The sequence below is a fragment of the Alternaria triticimaculans genome (assembly GCF_023758025.1).
Source record: "Alternaria triticimaculans strain BMP 0046 chromosome Unknown scaffold_6, whole genome shotgun sequence".
Lineage (NCBI taxonomy): Eukaryota > Fungi > Ascomycota > Dothideomycetes > Pleosporales > Pleosporaceae > Alternaria > Alternaria triticimaculans.
In genome coordinates this window covers 821918-841624 of record NW_026055963.1, presented here as the reverse complement: position 1 = coordinate 841624, position 19707 = coordinate 821918, and the positions used below count along the sequence as shown (strand labels likewise).

Genomic DNA, 19707 nt, shown 5'->3' with positions numbered 1-19707 from the left:
GAAAACGGCTTGGGCTAAAGCAGCGTCCAACACCGGCGCCATCATGCAACAGGCCTCCTCGCCTGTCCTCCAGCAGCTCCGGTCACTGCACCCTGGCGCTCTCCAGACGCTACACCAGTCGCCCGACGGAACGCTATATCCCCACAATCAGGTCCTGCCCGAGCTGCAGAACCTCCACACGAGCGATGTATACCAGCAGCAATACGCCCTGAGCGGGCCATCGCACCAACAACCACCGTCGCATGCGCTGCCAGTACACTTTGAGCAACACGCGCTCCCGCCTTCAGGGCCGTACCCGCCATTCCAGCCGGCGGGCTATCAGCATGGCACGAGTCCGCGATTCATGAACGCGCCCCCTCCCCCGCTTCAAGAACACGCGCAACAGTATCACGCATCCCCTCAGACGGTACAACGACCGGTCCAGCAACTTCCTCTCCCACCGCCTGCACCGCCAATACTCGCGGCGCCGCAGCCACTGCCACGCCATGTAGAACCAGCACCTCTGCTGCATAAGCAGGAGAGCCAGGATGGGTACGTTGGCTTGAGCGTAGCGACAAAGCGCACCCTACTGATCCTTCGATAGCGACGACACTCCATTGTCCAACCATGGCCAGTTCCAAGGCCTGAAGCTCATTCCCAATCCACCAGACTTGGAAGAATGGAGGGAGAGACTGTTTCATGTCGATGACATGATCACTCTGACCGAGGAGCAGTATGATAACTTGCTCGCATACTCAGGATTATGCGCTGACCACCTTCATAGGTTCCAGACTTACTTCCCTCACATCGACAACGTCTACTCACATCGCTCGACCCAACGGCATAAACGCAAACGCTTCGTATCGCACTACTGGGATTGCCGACTCAAAGGGCGACCACCGGGCACCAAGAAATCCACAGACCCAGACAAGAAGAAGAGGAAGAGAGTTGCAAGAGAGCGGGACCTGTGCGATGTCAAGATCAAGATTACTGAGTTCTTCGATCGACGGGAGTATGAGGAACAACTTGGTCGGCGACCACCAGGCACAGAGAACGACCCGCCGAGCCCGGTAGCATCGACCATGCCGCTGAACCCCAGCCGGACTGGGCAGAATCAGAATACGCAGTTCTTCGGGCAGCCACCGTTACTTCCGCAGCAACCGGCTGGAAGTTGGGATATGCCTCCGAACATGAGCGCTCAGCCAGCCATGAACATGCCAGAATACGCCCCCTCATCCGGCGGTCCATCGAAGAAGTTCTACACATTCCAGAGGGTGAATGGAAATGGCGGGAATGGCAAAGGCGATGGCGTTGCCGGACCACATAAGCATTCGCTTGAAGAGAGTGACCGTGTGAAGAAGAATAGTGTCATCAGGTGGCAGGCCAAAATCGACAAAGACGACAGGAAGAGATCGCAGGTAAGCTTCACTTCTCTCATTCATCTCAGACTCCGCTTTCCCGTTCCACCGACCCATCTAGCCATGGTGATATGCAATGGCGATCCACACTGCCCGCAGATCAACCGCATACGTCATTTTGATGCATGCTTGGAACACCCACTGTGCCCATCGCTCAACTTGCAGTCATTTAAGACAGCTTGCTTGGTTCTTACACTGATCTCAAGTTTCCGACATTGTCCATGAGTTCTTTCTGTAAACTTCGCACATTGCCCTGCTTTCTGCCATATCCCTGCACTCGTCCTTCCACAATCTCCAAGACTACATTTTGTTTAAATCCTTCTCCATCCCAAACACCATCTTTGCGAATCGCTAGTGTGCCCGTTCGATACAAAATGACCGACACCGACCAGGGCGGAGATCCATCCAAGAAAACGTACCACAAAAAGGCCACTGGCAATGCCTTGACAACAGTCAAGAACCATTCCAAAGAGGACGACCTAAAACTATACGGCAGCGCATTCTGGTAAGCCACACATCCCCAACTGCACCTCCCACGCTCAACCCACTAACCCCACCAGCCCCTTCGTCCAACGCGTCTGGATATCCCTCGAGCACAAGCAAATCCCCTACCAATACATCGAAGTCGACCCCTACAAGAAACCCCAATCCCTCCTCGACGTCAACCCGCGCGGTCTCGTCCCCGCCCTCCGCCACGGCCCTACATGGTCAACCCACGAATCAACGGTTATAATGGAGTATCTCGAAGACCTGCAGGCTGGGCCGCATCTGCTACCGCCTGATGCGCAAACACGTGCTACTTCGCGTCTCTGGTCTGACCATGTAAATCGGAATATTATTCCGTGGTTTTATAAATTGTTGCAGTGTCAGGACGCTGGCGAGCAAGTATCTCACGCGAAGGAACTAAGGGATCAGATTGGGAAACTCGTTGACGCTGCAGATGCTACCGGGCCTTTCTTCCTCGGTGCCCACATCTCGTTTGTAGATGTGCAGATAGCGCCGTGGGTGTTGCGGTTGCGGCGCGTGTTGGGTCCGTACAGGGGGTGGCCTGAGGCGGAAGAGGGGAGTAGGTGGAAGAGGTGGATTGACGCGATTGAGGCGGAGAGGAGTGTTAAGATGACGACGAGTACGGATGAGCTTTATTTGGATAGTTATGAGCGGTATGCGGAGAATAGGCCGGGGACTAGTATGTTGGCGGATGCGGTTAATAGTGGGAGGGGGCTGCCTTGAGGAGTGGGTAGGAGAGGAGGGTGGTAATGTAGTGAGATTGAAACTCCACGTCAACCTAGGAAGAAACTAAACACCCCAGAGCCTACATCGACTTTAGGTACCGGCTTTGCCTCTGTTTATCTTAATGTAGTCTACAAACTTATTCGGCTTTTTCAGTACGAAGTGGCTCTTTTATCTTCTCGATGCAGGTTACAGTTGATTCGTGACAGATACAGAGTGGTGATGATCAGAAGATCGTTACGAACTGGTTCTTGAAGCGGTTCAGTGCCTCCTCGCCATTCTCTTTGCTCAAACCCATCGCGCCAAATCCGATTCTCACAAACGGAATCCTGCTCTCCGGGTTCTCCATTATCTTTGTCCGGATCTGATCGAGGTCTTCAAGCGGTTGGAGCAGTAGGCCCAAAAACCTGTAGCCTCCTGGATGAGGAAGATCCTCGGTGGAGTAGTAATCTCCCAATGTGCGAACGATCAACAGAAACAACGGTGTATCGATGCCAAGATTCTCAGGCAATAACAGCGGGTTGGCTGAATCGTCGAGTACACAATAGCAGTCGTCTTCTTCATGCCATCGTCGGTTCGGGGCCCAGTTCGGACTACAACCGAAACAGGAGTTGGAGGACAAGTCTGTGTTGTAATTTCTAAGAAAGGTCTCCCATAGACTCCTATAATTATCCGACCTGCTTCTCAGTGGGAACAATGGAGCTCGTAATGTAATCTGACCCCCAAGAACCATTCCTCTGGGATCGACTGTAGTGGGATAGATACTGGCGTTGAGGACTTCGGCAATATCTTGGTATTCCTCAAAAACCTGATAAGACATGCGGCCTTCGATAGATGCCCAAGACCAGGATGGTGGCCTACATTGAGAATTCTGTTCTTGTTCTGGACGTTTGCCACATCCGGTCCACCAAAGCAAACTGCCTGGCAGATGGGATTTCCAAAGCCCGGCAAGATAGTGATCCGGGTCTTCTTCGAAGAGATACGTCAGACTAGATAGTGCTGGTAGCCTGTCCTTCGGGAAGCTGATACCGCGCGTCGTATAGTGCCTTATAATGTTGGCCCAAAGTTCGCGCGGATCTAATGAACTAGTGCCTGTGATTGGGGGTACCTGGAATCGAGCTTGCCAAATATGATCGCATTCACATGTTGTTGCTGCACGGCAGACAAAAACAACCTCATCTTGTACAAAATGGACCATGCGGATAGAGAGCAGCTCTTCTTGGAGACACCAAGCACGGTCTCGTAATGGCAAGTCGTTAGGGTGCACAAAAGGCATGTCTTTAGTATCGTGAAAATCATGCGTTATAGTGTCGTGAACATATACAGCAAAGGGCTGCTGATCGTGAACAGCCTCAAGTTTTTGAGTGCTGCGACGACGACGATTCAATAAACCTTGATGTCCGTTCTGAGATGCAGATGCAGCAATCGTGAGGTATGCATTTGAGAATATTTCAGCCATCTGAGAAGCCTGGTGGGCCCAGTCATCCACAGAGTCCTGTAAAATGCCTGTTATAGTAAGAAGATTCAGTACACATAATAGAGTGCATATACTTCAAATGTACTCACATAGGGAATCGATCCAAGCGTAGTTGATACCGAGCTCGCACGTTAATATCAAAGCTTCTTGGAACGTCTTGGGTAGGTTTTCCCAGTTGATGCCTTCGGTCCTGAATCCAGACACCGTCTCAGTCGTAGTCTTGATGATCGGGATTGAGCCCCAACAGTGGCTTAGGGCGGTATATCGAAGATCTTCCCCGTCCAAAGACACGTTACAAGCCGCCGTTTCAACCAAAAGGACTTGGAAGGAGACTCCATCAGTGCTGATACGCAGTAGCCGCTTTGGAATGAACTGGAATGTCTGCAAACCCTTCGACATATGTTGCAGGTCGCTGGCTTTGCAGGTGGTGTGATTTTTATTGCATGTGTCCAGCATTCGACTGATCGGCTGAACGCAATCGTGAATGCACGCATCCTCATCGGGTCCGTTCCAAGAAATCATGAAAGGCCAAGGACAGCTGTCGCCTATGATTCGTCAGTAAGTTATCAACCCGGCCGCTTCGCATTTCATCACAGGCGATGTGAGGCATACCTAATTTTGAGTAGAAATTTACATGGTTCTGCCCTGCATCAATTAGTACATGATGTGTAGTGCGTTGAGCAACAGAGACGGAACCTCCTGAACGTACCTTCACCATGCGTCAACATATTCAGGAACACTGGGCCTCCACCGCTACCTGGTGGTTTCACAAAGACAAGATAAGCATCAGGACTCGGTTTATTTCTCATAGCACAAGCAGTCTCGCTAACTCGCTGGAGGAGCTCGCATAGCTTGCATCCATCGGCTGCTGTGCGCCGTAGCGTTGCAGACGTTGTACGGATCCATTCTGGATCTGGCAATCGCAAGCTTCGGCAAACTTCGCAATCATCATCGCTAACTTTATGGACCAGCTCTTCTTCTTCTGACGATCCGGCCTGCGAAAACGACGCCGCATCATCGGGGTATGGAGTGTTTGACATCTTGCCACAACCGTATTTGTCGGTCGGTCGCTGGGAATGAGTTCTTTATAGAGAATAAGACGAGAAAGGGTAAGTTACAGATGGTTGGAGATATGAAGAGATGTTGGCGTGAGGGATAAGATAGCAAGAAAAGCTGACACTGAATGAAGAAGGCTGAATCTCAGCCTAGTGACGTCGCATTACTCTGTGGCTTTCATATCCCATGCATGAAGTCCTAGGCAGGAATATCTTGCGCATAACTTGATGGTCACCAACGTATGTACAGGGTGAATTAGCCGTCATTCAGGTCGATACCGCCTTTCGTAATGTTCAAGATGAATCGAGTGAGAGAACCCCAAAGGAAAGCGCAGTCGCACGCGCTCCCCTCTCACTAGCGCGTCTATGAGGGGCAATCGCGGGGCACCAATCTACCCAGCAGCAGTCTCAACACCAAACACCGTCGCATAACAACTCAACACCCCCCACACAACCGCAACCATGTTCAAGAAAGAGTAAGCTGAATTACGCGTCGCATATCATAACAATGAGTTAACGAGGAACGTAGTATAACCTCGGGCGCAAAATCAAAGGTCAAATCCAGCGCCCAACGCGCCATCCGCTCAAAAGTGCTGGAGGAATATCCGAGATTAGAACCGTATATCGAGGATATATTGCCGAAGAAGGAGCAATTAGATTTGGTGAAACTGTAAGTCGCGCCTACTTCACATCCCACATCCCCATTACCACGCATACCACAGTTATGAAAGCAACCACAAGAGGATGAAAGCTAACAACCTCCTCCACAGACCCGACCGCGTATCCCTCTACACCCTACACTCGACCCCCCTCTTCTTCCAACACATGGACGACGCCCTCCTCCCACACCTAACCCTCGTGCACAAATACCCCTTCGCCTTCCACCGGCTGCGCATCGACCGCGGCGCCATCCGCTTCGTGCTCTCGGGCGCGACCCTAATGGCACCGGGTCTAACATCGCCGGGCGGCCGCTTACCAGGCCCGGAGTTAAGTGACGAGGACAAAGAGGTGTATGGGGCGCAGGATCTGAAGGAGGGCGAGGTGGTGGTTATTGAGGCGGAGGGAAAGGAGACGGCGTGTATGGTGGGGGTGTTGAAGATGGGGACGGAGGAGATGAAGAGGGTTAAGAAGGGGCAGGCTTGTGAGGCGGGGCATTATTTGGGGGATGGGCTTTGGGGGTTGAAGTTGGATTGAGGGAGTGTGGGCGGTATAGGTTCGAGTGAGGATTAGAGGGCCATGGCAGCGTAGGGCTGCGGTCACATGAACAGAGAGGAGACGGGATGGCTCCTGATTAGATGCCACTCAAGGCTCTGATCACAGGCACGATGCTACAGCTTATCTTGCTATATGCAGACAGTTGTCGATCTCAGAACGGGATCTCCATGAATACAAACGAAGTTGAACATGGTATCATATTTCTAATCGTGAAGACTGCTCTTTCATAAGATCAATGCTTACATCAACCATCTACTCATTGCAATCGACTTGTAGCATCTTATTGCGGTGCACCTCGACCGGCACCACCACCACCGCCTCCCATGAAGTTCCTGGCCCTGGTATCTCGTTAGTCATAATCGTATGAATGAGCAAATCCTCAACTTACATCTCAGCCAGGTTGGGGTCGTTCATGAGATCCTGCATGTTGGGCATTCCACCTCCGCTTCCACCACCGCCGCCGCCTCGACCTCCACCGCCACCACCACCACCGAACTGTTGAGCCATCTCCGCTATCCTGGGGTTGTTCATGAGGTTGCTCATCATATCGGGGTTGCTCATGAGGTTCTGAGCCATCTGCCTCATCATCGGGTTCTGCATAAGGCCCGCGAGATCGGGCATGCCGCCTCCGCCGCCGCCACCACCACCGAGCATACCAGCCAGAGCGGAAAGATCAGGCATTCCGCCGCCACCACCACCCATACCGCCAGCTCCTCGGGCAGCGTCGGGCGCACCGACATCACCACCGTCCTCTTCGACCTTCTTCTTGGCTGTCTCGTAGCCCTTGCGCATGACCTCTGAACCGCCGCCCTCTGCGTCCATGCCCGACTTGTATGCCTCCATAGCGCCCTTTGCGTCGCCGAGAACGTACTTAGCGAGACCGAGACGCGACCAGGCCTTGGAGTAGTTAGGGTCGGCAGCGACTGCCATCTCAGCGTCCTCCTTTGCGAGCTCGTGCTTGCCCTGGCCTGAGTATGCGGCGGCGCGGTTGGAGAGGTAGATGGGGTTGAGGGGGACGACTTCGAGGGCGGCGGTGTAGTGCTTGACAGCAGAATCGTAGTCCTTCTTCTTCATCGCCTCGTTACCCAGTCCCTTCAGTCTCTCGGCCTCATCCTTGTTTGGCCCGCCTGGTCCTGACCCAGCGGCAGGTGTCTGTGGCGTCGCTGGCCGGGCCTCCTTTGCCGACGAGGATCCCTCAGTTGTGGCGGTTGTCTTTCCCTTGAGCTTCTCGTAGACGTTGTAGATTGCGAGCAGGTTCTGGTCGCCAATGGCGTCCTTCTTTGCGGCCTCATCCGCAGCGTCGACCTTGAAAGCTTCGGCGATGCAGTTGGCGGCGACTTCGAGCTGTTCGGCGTCGTCGGGCGCTACGGAGCCGTCTGTCTGCGAGGTCTGGAGGAAGTCGAGGATGGCGAGCGCGAGGCGCTTCTTGGATTGGAAAGCCTGGGACTGTGAGCCATTGTTTACGTGCGCAAGTGGGGCAGACTTACCATGACGGCGTGATGTGTGTGTTGGAAGGGTCTCGCAGGCTGGGTACTAGGAACAATGTAGTACGTTCCCTGGTAGTAAGCTTATGAACAGGTGTTCAGGTAGGTACAGGAATATGGTTGGTTGCAAGTCTGAGATCAACGCATTGAAACTCGAAGCTTCCGTCGGTCAATTGGCGGGGCAGTCCGCCGCCTGGCCAGTGCCAAGCTGCTACCACCAGCCCTGTAGTGTTCACTATCAAACGCCACGAGCAAAGGATGTGAATTGCATGAATTTGAGTTTAACTGGCGTCATTCAAGCCGTCAAATGCTTTCGTATACACGTCTACTCTTACACCCCACTACTATAACACATACTAGAAGGTGAGATGGGTATCTACAAGTCTCTAATCGTCGCTCAATCCTTCCCAAGCACCCTTGGGCTTCTCTTTCGGCCACAGTGAGCTGAACCATGATTCTTCTTTTGAGAGAGACATGCTCTTAGCGCGCTCTTCAACTTCGCGATCTAATGCAAACCTCCGCATGCGCTCAGCGATTCTGGGGTCCAGCACCATCTCGTCTAGCCATACCCTCTCCCTAGTGTCGCCTTCTTCGCGCTTTCGTGCTGTCTTGGACCAGTCTGGTTCTTCGTGTGCAAGTAATCGTTGTTGCTCCCACTGCGTCTGACTTTGTCCGTCTTCCTCGTTCGTGACAGACGCTTCGCCTGCAGTCTCGAAAGGTCGGTATGCACCCAGAACAGCGGCAGCGGTTTCCCGGCCAATCTCATCCGCCGCTTGTCTCTTGTTCAGGAAACGGAACATGCGAATGGGGAAGTTGAAGAATCCGAGAAGATGGGGGAGAGGCACTACGGCGGCGGGACCAAGTGCTTGTGGGCAGTTTTGGGAGAGTACGGCGTTATGGTATTCAGCGGTTGAGATGAATGGTGGTGGTTGCTTCCTCTTCTTGGGCTTGTTCTCCTCTTCCTTCGGCTTCTCAGTGTCTTCCGTCTTTGGGGTTTCGGGTGTAGCGGTAGGCGATGCATCGTCGGTAGTGGCAGGTGTTGTGCTGTCAGAGGGTGCTTCGGTCGACGCAGGTGTGGGTTCGATCGCAGCAACCGGTACCTCTACCGTCGGTTCTGATGATGGCGGAGGGTCCAGAGGTCCCAGCCAACCCTCATGTAGTCCTCGAACATATTCTTTCCATGTGTGTCTGCCGATAATGATGTCTCCTCCCGGTCCACTCCACTGGCTCACACCAGCTCTTTGCCTTAGTCCTTCCAACTCCTCCTCAAGCCCTGGCTCTAATGGCTCGGCAGTCGCCTCTCCCCTCTTCTTCCTCAGCTTCCGTATCCGCTCTGCCAACCCAGCTCTGACGTCTCCTTCCCTTCGGCCCTCGACCGCATCCCAATCTAACGCCGCTGCGACAAGGATGGGCTTGACGTATTCGTGGAAGTGATCGCGTGCAGGTACTATTCCATCCGCCGGCGGTGCAGATAAGAATATAGTAAGTCTCCTCGGCAGCTGGTGTACGTCCAACGGCTCGTGTGCGATGTGCTCAACAACCTTTGCCCACTGCTTCTGTATGCGCTTCTTCTGCCTGCGATCATACATGACCGCCGCAGTCCAAGACCCAGTAATCGAAAGGAAAATCATCCAATTGCGCGACGGCAGCTTGAAGCGAAAGTTCGGCAGGCCTGCAATTGTTAGTAGTGCTCCGCATGAGACAGTAGATCCACGCACCCATCATTCTCCAGACGGGATTCGGAGGCTTCTGCGGTTTGCTGGGCCCGGCAGAAGCCTCGCCCGCAGCTGAGGCTTTTGCATCCGGTTCGGCCATGCTGGTGTGGACGGCGTTGGTGGTTGCGGTGTTGGTCGCGCGCCCCAAAAATTTCCTTGACTGCCTATCGGCGAGCGCGGGAATGGATCGGAGCAGGCTAGTCACCACTCGGAACGACCTGACTTGGCGAGTGATGGTCCCCACCTCTGCCCCTCACCCCTCAGTGACATTATTGGAACCTTGGACCGCATTTCGCGGCTCTATTTCCCGTGCTTTTGCCAACATATTATACGATCAAATTCAAGAGTTTGCCATCAAATCACCTTCGGGTAATGCGATAACACCTCACGGTGGTAAGTTCTGCCTGCACGCAGTACCTATGAGACATCTTCTAACTGTACCTTCAGGTATGGTCTAGTGGTATGACGTCGCGTTGTGGCTGGCGGACACCAAGTGTCCCGATCCAGATCCGCGCCAGCCTGGGTTCGAGTACGTTCTTTCCCAATACATTGGTGGTCCTGAGACATCGTCTAACATGTCTACAGTTCCCAGTACCGCCAATATTGCGACATTCTTTTTTGCCTTTTTGACAGTCTTCTTAGCAGAAGGCTGGTCGGCATTCTTTTTGCCTCTCAGACTTCCATCTTGAAGGACTGCAGCACTTTACATATCTGTATGCATGTCTAACTTTCCTTAGTCGAATTGCCTGCTTTTTAGTTTACTAGATAGAGAGCAACCTACAGACTAAAAAGCAGGTCACTACTCTCTGCCTTCACAAAGGTTGCTTGTATACTTCTTCGAACACTTTTAGTACTTACAAAATAATATGTTTGTTCTAAAATCTTATAACCAACTTTGACCTTACCTCTAGGGCGCACACATGTGTAGACTTGTTCACATTGCTCTCTGTAGTGCATCGAAAGTCTCTTCTGCCCTTCAGACTTTGTCCGTCTCGGCTACAGAGACAACAGATCATGCACTAGGAAGATTAAGTTTAAAGATGTATTGTATCTAAATGCTCGTTGATGTCGGACTCGGCTATTCTAGCATTGCAAATCGGACAGTCCACAAGCAACTTCTTCCGCACAGCAGGATCATGCTCCTCATCTCGCGGCCGTTTCTGGCCAGCGCTCGAGGCTGTAGGTGTGGATGAACGGACGACATCTTCCACAACTGCGGACGCCACACCTGGCCCATCATTCGAAGACTTGGTCGAGGTTTCATCCTCATCACCAATGACAATAGGTACATCAGAAGTCTTACCCTCCACCTTGACGTCCTTCTTGATCCAGCCATCCAACTTATTCTTCTGCCGTCCCGCACGCTCCTTGGTACTCATAGCCTCCAGCTGTTTCTTAGTCGGCGCCGGTTCCTGGATCTTGTGATAAGTGCCCCCACATTCGGCCTGATGTCTTGAGTACCACGTGTCACCCTTGCCAGGAGCTCGGTTCATACTTCGCTTGACGAGGCCAAAGTACGGCGGCTGGCTTCTGCAAGGTCCGTCGCACTGCCAGACGTGGGTGCGGTAGCTGTCGACTTCATCGTGGAAGGTGTGGTAGATGGTGACTTCATAGTTGCCGTGGTTGTTCACGGCGTCGGCAAACAGCTGGAAGCCGACGCCATGTCCAGTGCCGTCATCCCCGCGCGAGTGCTTCCACGATGTGGTGATGAAGAAGTAGGCATGGATTGCTTCATGTAGCAGTGTGTTGATGGTATCCGATCGCGGACGATACTGCAGCAGTGGCGTTGACAGCTTCAGACGGATGCGCGTGAACTTGTTGGTCTTGGGATCCCGGGATAGCTCACAGATGCCAGCGCACTGGATCTATTGTTAGCCGGTGTTTGACACGGCAGTCTAGAAGCGGGTGGGGCAACGGTCCGGAGACACGAGGGCGGCTTCAGAAGTGGTGGATGAGACGCGTGGAAAGCAAATTGTGACGCGCAAAGAAAACCTACCAGAGTCAAACGCGGCGACCAGATGACTTCGACACGTGGGAGAAGCAGTTTGCGGAAGTAGAGGATGTTATACAGGGCGAACAGCTCGTGGATGTCGACGAAGGGCTCGCCGTTGTTCAAGATGGCGTTGATGCTCTTCAGGGCATCGTCCTGCTCAGGGGACAGCGGCTGCAGGGTCGCAACGGCCGCCAATGCAGCGTCCTCGTCGGTAACGGGCATGGCACATGCGAAACATAGTCGACTGTTAGTCGGGCGTGTTTAGCAGGGTGGCAGTCCAGGCACGCCAGGGTCTGGATTAAGGGAGATCGCCGTAGAAGTCTGTTTCGGGTGCCGTGTGGCTCGTAGGGCTGCAATGCATGTGCACAAAACAGCCCTAGCGCGTGGAGATGATTGTTCGACACCACCAAGTGTCGTGACTTGGCTCTGCGGTGCCCCTTGCGCCTTCGTAATTAAGAGAGCCCGCCGAGTGCTTTGTCTGCCCCTGACGCCGTGGAAGTTTTGTGGCCGTCTTTGCTTTCTCACACATACAAAGAAGCGTGGGGCGACATATCTAGGCCTCGCCATATCGTATGACGCACTGCCTCTCCACTTATTGCACAGTAGCAACCGATGCACGCGAACAAGAGCAGACCTCGCATAACGTATACGCACACGCATTCCGGTTTCGACGTCCCCTTTCCCGTGCATTCGCCCACACGACTATACGGATGGGCGTGCTCATAGTCTCGCTCGACAAACATGGCGGCAATCGATCCCCCCAGAGCGGTTGACTTGGTCCGCACGGCGTCGCAGAGCTCGACCATATCCAACCCACGGAACCGCAGCATACAGCGCATGCGGCCCTCGAAGCGCAGCTCCAACACGTCGCTCAGCCGCAGCCGCAGCAGAGCGCCCTCGCCCGAAGTCGACACCAAGAGCCTCACGTCCTTCCCCTCACTGTCGCCTAGCCCGGAGACGTCGCCGGCACAGTCGCGCGTCAACGGCTGGTTCCGCTCTACGCCAGCGCCCGAGGACAGCCTTAGGAATGCTGAGAGTAGGACTGTTGCATCGCCCGACACGGTCAAGGCGATCCCCCCGCCCGATCTCAAGAACACGACGCCTGCCTCTACCGTCAGGAAGGTCACCAAATCGACGCAGCAGATAGTGGGTAGTCTGGTAGCCGCCTCGTCTGCCAAAGACCGGACGGCTCTCTTCGACGATACCCCCACCGAGTCCGCCAAGGTCCCCGGAAACCTCCACTTTGCCAGCGACGACAACATACAGGATGCGCTGCGCCAGACGGGCGCGGTGGCGCTGGTCAAGCAGCTCGCTGGCGACCTAGCCCAGCGCGATGCGCAAATCACGGCCTTACGGAGACGAGCCGAGGAGCGCGAGCGCATGCTGAGGAAGATGCTGCAGGAGTGCGAGGTCTCCAACATGGACATTGAGAACCGGCTGCGCGAGCTGGAGAAGAGCAAGGAGCCTGGCAATGGCCTCACCAAAACGAGGACGAGGGGCGACAGCGCAGCCACTGGATTGCACCCCGACGACCCCATGGAAGACAGACTCGCCAGGGCTATGGAGGACGAACTGGCTGAGCACCCCGATGCTCTGGGCATGGACACGGGCACATCAGCGCCTCAGGCAGAAGTCATGTCCATCAACTCGATCGCATCGGACGCGCCACGCGACACATCGAAACCGAACTGGAAGACCTACATCTGGGCTGGGACGAGCAAGAAGAGCAGCCGAGCTCCCTCCGTGGCGAGCATGGTGGACAGAGAAGCCGAGACTCTGGGGCATACCCGGTCGCGCGCATCTAGTGGAGCAAAGCCACCCCGGAAGGCCCTCGCGAGCGATCTCTTCGTCCCTCCAGCCGGTGCTGTACCTGCATTGCGCCGACTCAACAGCTCAGACCATGCTACAGATTCGGCGCGTAGATCTTCGTCGACGTCGCTAGCAAGCTGGGCGTTGAAAATGGTAGCAGGAAACAACGCTGCAAACCCCAACAAGGTCAGTACAGTGCGCGGCCGCAAATCCACAGCTTCGAGTGTTGTCGACCGTGCGCCTTCCATGGACTCCACCAAGACGGCGCAATCCGCAAAGTCATCGCTCGCCAGCACCCAAAGACGAGGTCGCGCCTTGGGCCCCAATGGAACAATCAAAAGCACCGCGCTAGAACAGCCCAAGAACGTGTCGAATGGTCTCGGTCCGACTCCGCCTGTCCGTGGAATGAGCAATCTTGGGCCTGTGGAAATGGACCGAATCCTGCCTGAGGACTCACGACCACCGACGCTAGTACAGCAAAACAACAGATTCATCGGCAGCAGCGAGTACTTGACTGATAGGTTCGGGTTCATCTACGACCAGCGTCGCAAGAAGAGGCAGAGTGAGGCAGCGGCTGAGCTAATCAAGCAGAAGCGAAGTAGCAATGTGGAATCACTCGGCGATGGCAGGACTACACTCAACAACTTGGCTCTAGACGAGGACCATGAGCATGCAGGCTCTGTTCCCGCGGATCAGAATGATGGCACTACACGCCCGTCCAGCTCCGACTCTGATAACCACCAGAACCAGCCAGCCAGCAAGACGTGGGTTGATTACCTGAAGCTAGCCACGCATCCAACTGAACTCCTCTCACACACTCCATCCGCGGCGCCCATCACCACCGTAGAGTCTGCAGAAGGCGAAGTCTCAAATTTCAAGATTGGCAACAACCAGATTACATTGATGAAGCGAGGATCCGCCCCAACGGCGAGCGTCAACCCAGAGCCATCACCATCGCGTATCGTCTCAGGTAATGCAGAACTTTCCGCTACAACCACTTCACCGGGTCCATCTACTCCAATCAGCCAGTACCCGCCACAGATTGACCCAGTGCAATCCCTACTAGAGCAGATGAGTGAGCTGCACGATAATCTCCAAAGAGAGAGGACTGTCAAGTGGAACGACTTCCTGCGTAAAGTGCGTGCACAAAACAAGCGCGAAGGGGATGTTGCCAGCACAGGCGAGAACGGCAAAAGCAACGCAATGCCTGAGCAGTTCCTTGCCGATGGTGAGCTGGTAGGCATTGCGGGCTTGGGTAACAAAGGCAAAATCGGACGTGCCAAGTGGCAGGAGTTCCGCCGTCTTGTTCTCGGTGGTATCCCAGTCAACATGAGAGCCGCGATCTGGGCTGAAGGAAGCGGCGCGCTGCATCTGCGCATGCCAGGCTACTACGAAGACCTTGTGAACAATGGCGAAGACGACCCAACCATTGCAACCCAGATCCAAATGGACATTACCCGCACACTTACCGACAACATCTTCTTCCGCACAGGACCTGGCGTACAGAAGCTACAGGAGGTACTCCTCGCCTACTCCCGCCGCAACCCCGAGGTTGGCTACTGTCAAGGCATGAACCTGATAACTGCCTGCCTCCTACTCATCATGCCCACCCCAGAAGACGCATTCTGGGTCCTAACCGCCATGATTGAAGAAATCCTGCCCCAGCACTACTACGACCAACACCTCCTCACCTCGCGCGCCGACCAATCCGTCCTCCGCTCCTACGTCAGCGAAATCCTGCCCCGCCTCTCCTCGCACCTCGACGAACTAGAAATCGAGCTCGAGGCGCTAACCTTCCAATGGTTCCTCTCCGTCTTCACCGACTGCCTCTCCGCCGAAGCCCTGTTCCGTGTCTGGGACGTCGTCCTGTGCATGCACGACGGCTCTACGTTCCTGTTTCAAATCGCACTTGCGCTGTTGAAGTTGAATGAAAAGGCGTTGTTGCAGTGTGATACACCGGCGGGCGTGTACCACTACATCAACCACCAAATGACCAACCACGCCATCAGCATCGACGGCCTAATCCAAGCCTCCGACGCCCTCGGCAAAGTCATCAAACGCAAAGACGTCGAGGACCGCCGCGCAAAAGCCGTAGCACACGAAGAGGAACTCATGCGCCAGCGTGAGGAAGCGAGGCAGGAGCGCGCGAGGAAGCGGGCTAGTAAGCTTTCGGACGTATCTGCGCCGTCGCTGCCTACACAACCGGAAGAGGATGCGAAGAGTCTGTCCGCTAGTCTCGACGCGGAGTTGTCGTCACGGACGAGTCCTATGGCTACGCCGTTGAGTAGCGCGACGGCAAGGAGTGAGGAGGAGGAGGATGCCGAGTATGTGAATAGTAGTTTGGAATTGACGAACCGCACGCCGATGCCTATGGATGAGGAGTTTATGTGGCGGGGCTAGCCCGATGATAGGGGTGGATGGAGTTGGATGGGAGAGGCGATACGACAGCTTTCTCTTTTGTTACAGACGTACGTATATATTTGCATCGCTGGAGTTGGAATTGGAGTTTGGGGTTCACGGGACTGGGACTGGGTATGGGATCATCGTTCCTTTTCATCTATATACCCCATCGCCGCTGCTTGCTGGATGCCCCGTTGTAAAATTGGATTGGAGTGGATTGGATTGGATAGTTTAAACACAATGGATACCCCCTTCTTGCTTCCTGAGTCTCCGTTTTCGTCCTCCCGTGTGTGTGTATGTGTGTCTCTCTGTGTGTGTGTGTGTGTGTGTGTGTTTGTCTCTTTCTTCATCCCCGAGATTCGGGATAGACAGATGAAAGACGTGTCGACACTTGTCTAGTTTGTCGGCGATTTCACCCATGTCCCGCCAACGTAGCACGCCCTCCTCGCCAGTCAAAGACCATCAAACTACTTTACTGAGCCATTCAGAACTCTCAAACTCATAGCGTACATAAACCTATCGCGATAGTTTTGGCCTCTAACTACGACTTTACTACCGGATTCGTCGCATTTGAGTCTACAAGGTGTTCAGTGGGCTTCATTCTATTTAGTATGCATAGCACGCTCTAGATGGCTCTACCTGTAATGTGCCTTTGATGGTTTCCATCAACCAGCGAACTTGTAAAAATATCTAGTAACTCTAGTTGATGCTATTCTTGCGGACAACCAGTAAGTAGCAACGGCATACACCCGTCTTTCCACGCAGGATCGCACGTTCAGTGTTGTCACAGAAATTATCACATTACTGTGAGATTGAAACGTTATGCACTCGGTTTGGGATACCACGAGTATGTTGGGGAAACAAGTGTGGATATATTGTTGTCATGTATCCTCTACCACATTCGAGTAGCTATTAACTAATTACTTTTCTGGCTTGTGACTTTTGGCTTTCAGTCGCCAGCCACACACATGCTGCACTATCCCTCGAGATGTTCGGCGGCCACCTAACTTGACCCGGACTGGCTAGTCTTGACGACGTTGCATACTCCATTGATACAAATAGCCGGCGCAGGAGGTCAACCACCGATGAGGGGACAGCCATCTTCCTCGTCTTCCTCATCCGCACCTTCATCGTCATCCAGCAGGCTCACAGTGCGTCCTCTCAGGCCGCGCTTCTTATTGCCCTTCTTAGTCACCCCGGTCTTGACGTGCCCTTGTGGGCGGCGCTGGGAGGGAGGCGTGTTCTGATTGTGGAAAACCTCTTCAACTATCATCCTCGAGGAAGAAGTAGTTTCCGCTCAACTTCTGTTCCTGGTCAAGCTGGGACTTGTCCTTGTTGATACGGGGACGGAAGGAGTTGGGGTCACGGCGGAAGGTGACGTCCAGGTTCTTCAGGAAAGAGTTGCAACCAGTGAGGAGAGACTCGGGCTTGTTGGCGCGAGCGTTGACAGCAGGTTGGCCGTCGAAGACAATAACACGGTCAGCAAGGTAGGTGGCCATGATGAAATCGTGCTCGACGACGAAAGCAGTCTTCTTGGAGTGCATAATGAAGCGCTTGATGACACGAGATGCGACGATACGCTGCTCGGAATCGAGGTAGGCACTGGGCTCATCGATAAGATAGATGTCAGCTGGCATGCCAAGGGCCAAGACGATAGCGACACGCTGCAATTCACCACCGGAGAGGTTCTGCACTTCCTGGTCGATGAAGTCGTCCATCTTGAGCGGCTTGTAGACATCGGTCTGGAATTGAGGGCTGAGGAAAGCGGTCTTGATCTTCTTGAAGAAGAGCTGGCGAACGGTACCCTGGAACCTGGGAGTGATGGTTTGGGGCTTCATGCTGATGCTCATCTTGGGGATCTTGGTGTCGCCATCGGGCTGGAGAGCGCCGGCAAGCATTTTACAGAAAGTGGTCTTTCCGGTACCGTTCTCACCCATCATGACGATGATCTCAGAGTCAGTGAAGTTACCAGTCTCGATGTTGAGTTCAAAGCTTCCGAGGGTCTTCTTCATGTTTGGGTAGCTGTAGCCGCGGTTGTGGTCAACCATGTATTCGTCACCGGCCTCTGCGATGCGGAACTGCAGCGATTCCTCACGGAAACGCAAGTTCTCGGTGGGAATGTTACCATCCAGGAAGATGTTGATACCCTCACGGACGGATGCTGGCAGTGTGACGACACCGTAGACAGCGGGCTTTCCGTAGAGAACACAGATGAAGTCGGAGAGGTAGTCGAGGACGGACAAATCGTGCTCGACGACAATGACATAGTCGTCGGGGCGGAGCAGACTGCGAATCTTGCGGGCTGCGGCGAGACGCTGCTTGACATCCAAGAAGGATGAGGGCTCGTCAAACATGTACACATCGGCCTGTTGGACACAGACAAGCGCAATAGCGAAACGCTGCAGTTCTCCACCAGAGAGTTGTCCAATGTCACGCTCGAAGATGTGGCGCAGCTCCAACTCGTCAATCATCTCGTCGAGGTTCTCCATCTGGCTGCGGGCCCCGATGAGCTTGCCGACACTGCGTTCGGTGGACTTGATGGCCTTGGGAAGTTGGTCGACATATTGGGGCTTGACGACGGCCTTGAGGTTGTCTTCCAGGACCTTTGTGAAGTAGTCTGCGTGTTGTTAGCAAGTGATTTCTTTGTCCAGAAATCAGTGTCTTACTCTGGAGTTCAGAACCGCGGAAGTACTTCAGGATCTCCTCCCAGTCTGGCGGATTGTCGTAGCGACCGAGGTTGGGCTTGAGCTTGCCACTGAGGATCTTCAGCGCTGTGCTCTTGCCGATACCGTTTGTTCCTACGAGACCCAAGACCTGGCCCGGACGGGGCATAGGCAGCCTGTGCAGCTTGAAGCTGTTCGCCGAGTATCGGTGGGTGACCTGGGTCTCGAGGTTGGTGGGCAAGTTGATGATGTTGATGGCGTCGAAGGGGCATTTCTTGGGGCAGATACCGCATCCAATGCAGAGGCGCTCAGAGATGAAGGCGATTTTGGACGAGTTGTCGACTTCGATGCACAGCTTGCCCGTGCGGACGACGGGACACGACTTTTTGCATTCTTGGCGGCATTTCTGGGACGTGTTAGCACAGGGAAGGCGCGAGGGAGGGGTGGCACTTGCCTTGGGCTTGCACTGTCAAGCGAACATCCTCATGTTAGTCGGTGATCAATTTTTGAGTGTGGAGGGGTAGTGGGGTACCTTGTCGGAGTTGACAATAGCGATACTGGACGGTGTTAGCAAATACACGTGGGTGAGGTCTTTCACGACATGTGACGTACCGGGTGAGCTTGTCGGACATGTTGGCGGCGGCTTTGTTGTTGCGGCGGTTGCGGTTGTGGGTGGCCCTGGAGTCGCAAACTGAGATGAGGGTGACGGCTAAGCAGTGCGTGGATGGATTCGGCGACAGTCACTGCGAGAGAGGCGCGTGGGATGTTGGAGGCGGAGAGTGAAGGGAAGGTCGCCAACGACTGCACGGGTAGCAGAGAACAATGAAAGAGTTGACTGACGTTGTTGGCGAGCACGCTGGGTCAGCGATTTTGCCGGCTTGTGATTGGGGCATACAAAGGCGCAAGGTTGAAGGCCCGAGCGCGCGCCTCTCTCCAGGGCTAGCAATGAACCTCCGCTTCCACAATCTACCCACACCTCACCCTACCCCCAACCCCCACCCGACTCTCACACCGAGGGTATCTTGACCATGGACTGTATGTATATTCCCTTTTGAGTCTCACGTCGCGTCTGCTTCACCCGCGGTTCTGCCTATATCGCCGGTCGGCGGCCTTGTCCGCGTCCATCAATCCCATCGCCAGACCACGCCCACGCATCCAGCAACTCGCCTTTCACGTAGAACACGCTCTTCCGCGGCCCAAAGAGCGCCTATATCAGCCCTCCACCACCGTGCACACTCTCCCCGCCCACCCTCCGGCTCGCGCGACTCC

At 54.3% G+C, this 19707-nt stretch overlaps 6 protein-coding genes across 6 annotated transcripts; 2 read left to right on the top strand and 4 right to left on the bottom strand.

The window, feature by feature from the left end:
* Positions 1–5621: 5621 nt before the first annotated feature.
* On the top strand, positions 5622–6353 carry J4E78_005169 (uncharacterized protein; the record flags this gene model as incomplete). The annotated part of the gene is made up of 3 exons (XM_049365791.1): positions 5622–5635; positions 5689–5829; positions 5930–6353. The coding sequence occupies 3 exons, from the start codon at positions 5622–5624 to the stop codon at positions 6351–6353; spliced, it is 579 nt and encodes a 192-aa protein (XP_049222506.1).
* Positions 6354–6654: 301 nt separating this feature from the next.
* J4E78_005168 (uncharacterized protein) lies at positions 6655–7864 on the bottom strand (the record flags this gene model as incomplete). The annotated part of the gene is made up of 3 exons (XM_049365790.1): positions 6655–6712; positions 6763–7814; positions 7862–7864. The coding sequence occupies 3 exons, from the start codon at positions 7862–7864 to the stop codon at positions 6655–6657; spliced, it is 1113 nt and encodes a 370-aa protein (XP_049222505.1).
* Positions 7865–8244: 380 nt separating this feature from the next.
* Positions 8245–9673, bottom strand: J4E78_005167 (uncharacterized protein; the record flags this gene model as incomplete). The annotated part of the gene is made up of 2 exons (XM_049365789.1): positions 8245–9530; positions 9577–9673. The coding sequence occupies 2 exons, from the start codon at positions 9671–9673 to the stop codon at positions 8245–8247; spliced, it is 1383 nt and encodes a 460-aa protein (XP_049222504.1).
* A 934-nt stretch (positions 9674–10607) lies between these two features.
* Positions 10608–11788, bottom strand: J4E78_005166 (uncharacterized protein; the record flags this gene model as incomplete). Its single annotated transcript, XM_049365788.1, has 2 exons — positions 10608–11432; positions 11570–11788. The coding sequence occupies 2 exons, from the start codon at positions 11786–11788 to the stop codon at positions 10608–10610; spliced, it is 1044 nt and encodes a 347-aa protein (XP_049222503.1).
* A 519-nt stretch (positions 11789–12307) lies between these two features.
* J4E78_005165 (uncharacterized protein) lies at positions 12308–15775 on the top strand (the record flags this gene model as incomplete). Its single annotated transcript, XM_049365787.1, has 1 exon — positions 12308–15775. One exon carries the CDS (start codon positions 12308–12310, stop codon positions 15773–15775), a length of 3468 nt encoding a protein of 1155 aa, XP_049222502.1.
* A 1262-nt stretch (positions 15776–17037) lies between these two features.
* On the bottom strand, positions 17038–19070 carry RLI1 (Fe-S cluster-binding ribosome biosynthesis protein; the record flags this gene model as incomplete). The annotated part of the gene is made up of 4 exons (XM_049365786.1): positions 17038–18392; positions 18442–18844; positions 18971–18995; positions 19051–19070. The coding sequence occupies 4 exons, from the start codon at positions 19068–19070 to the stop codon at positions 17038–17040; spliced, it is 1803 nt and encodes a 600-aa protein (XP_049222501.1).
* Between the last annotated feature and the right edge of the window lie 637 nt (positions 19071–19707).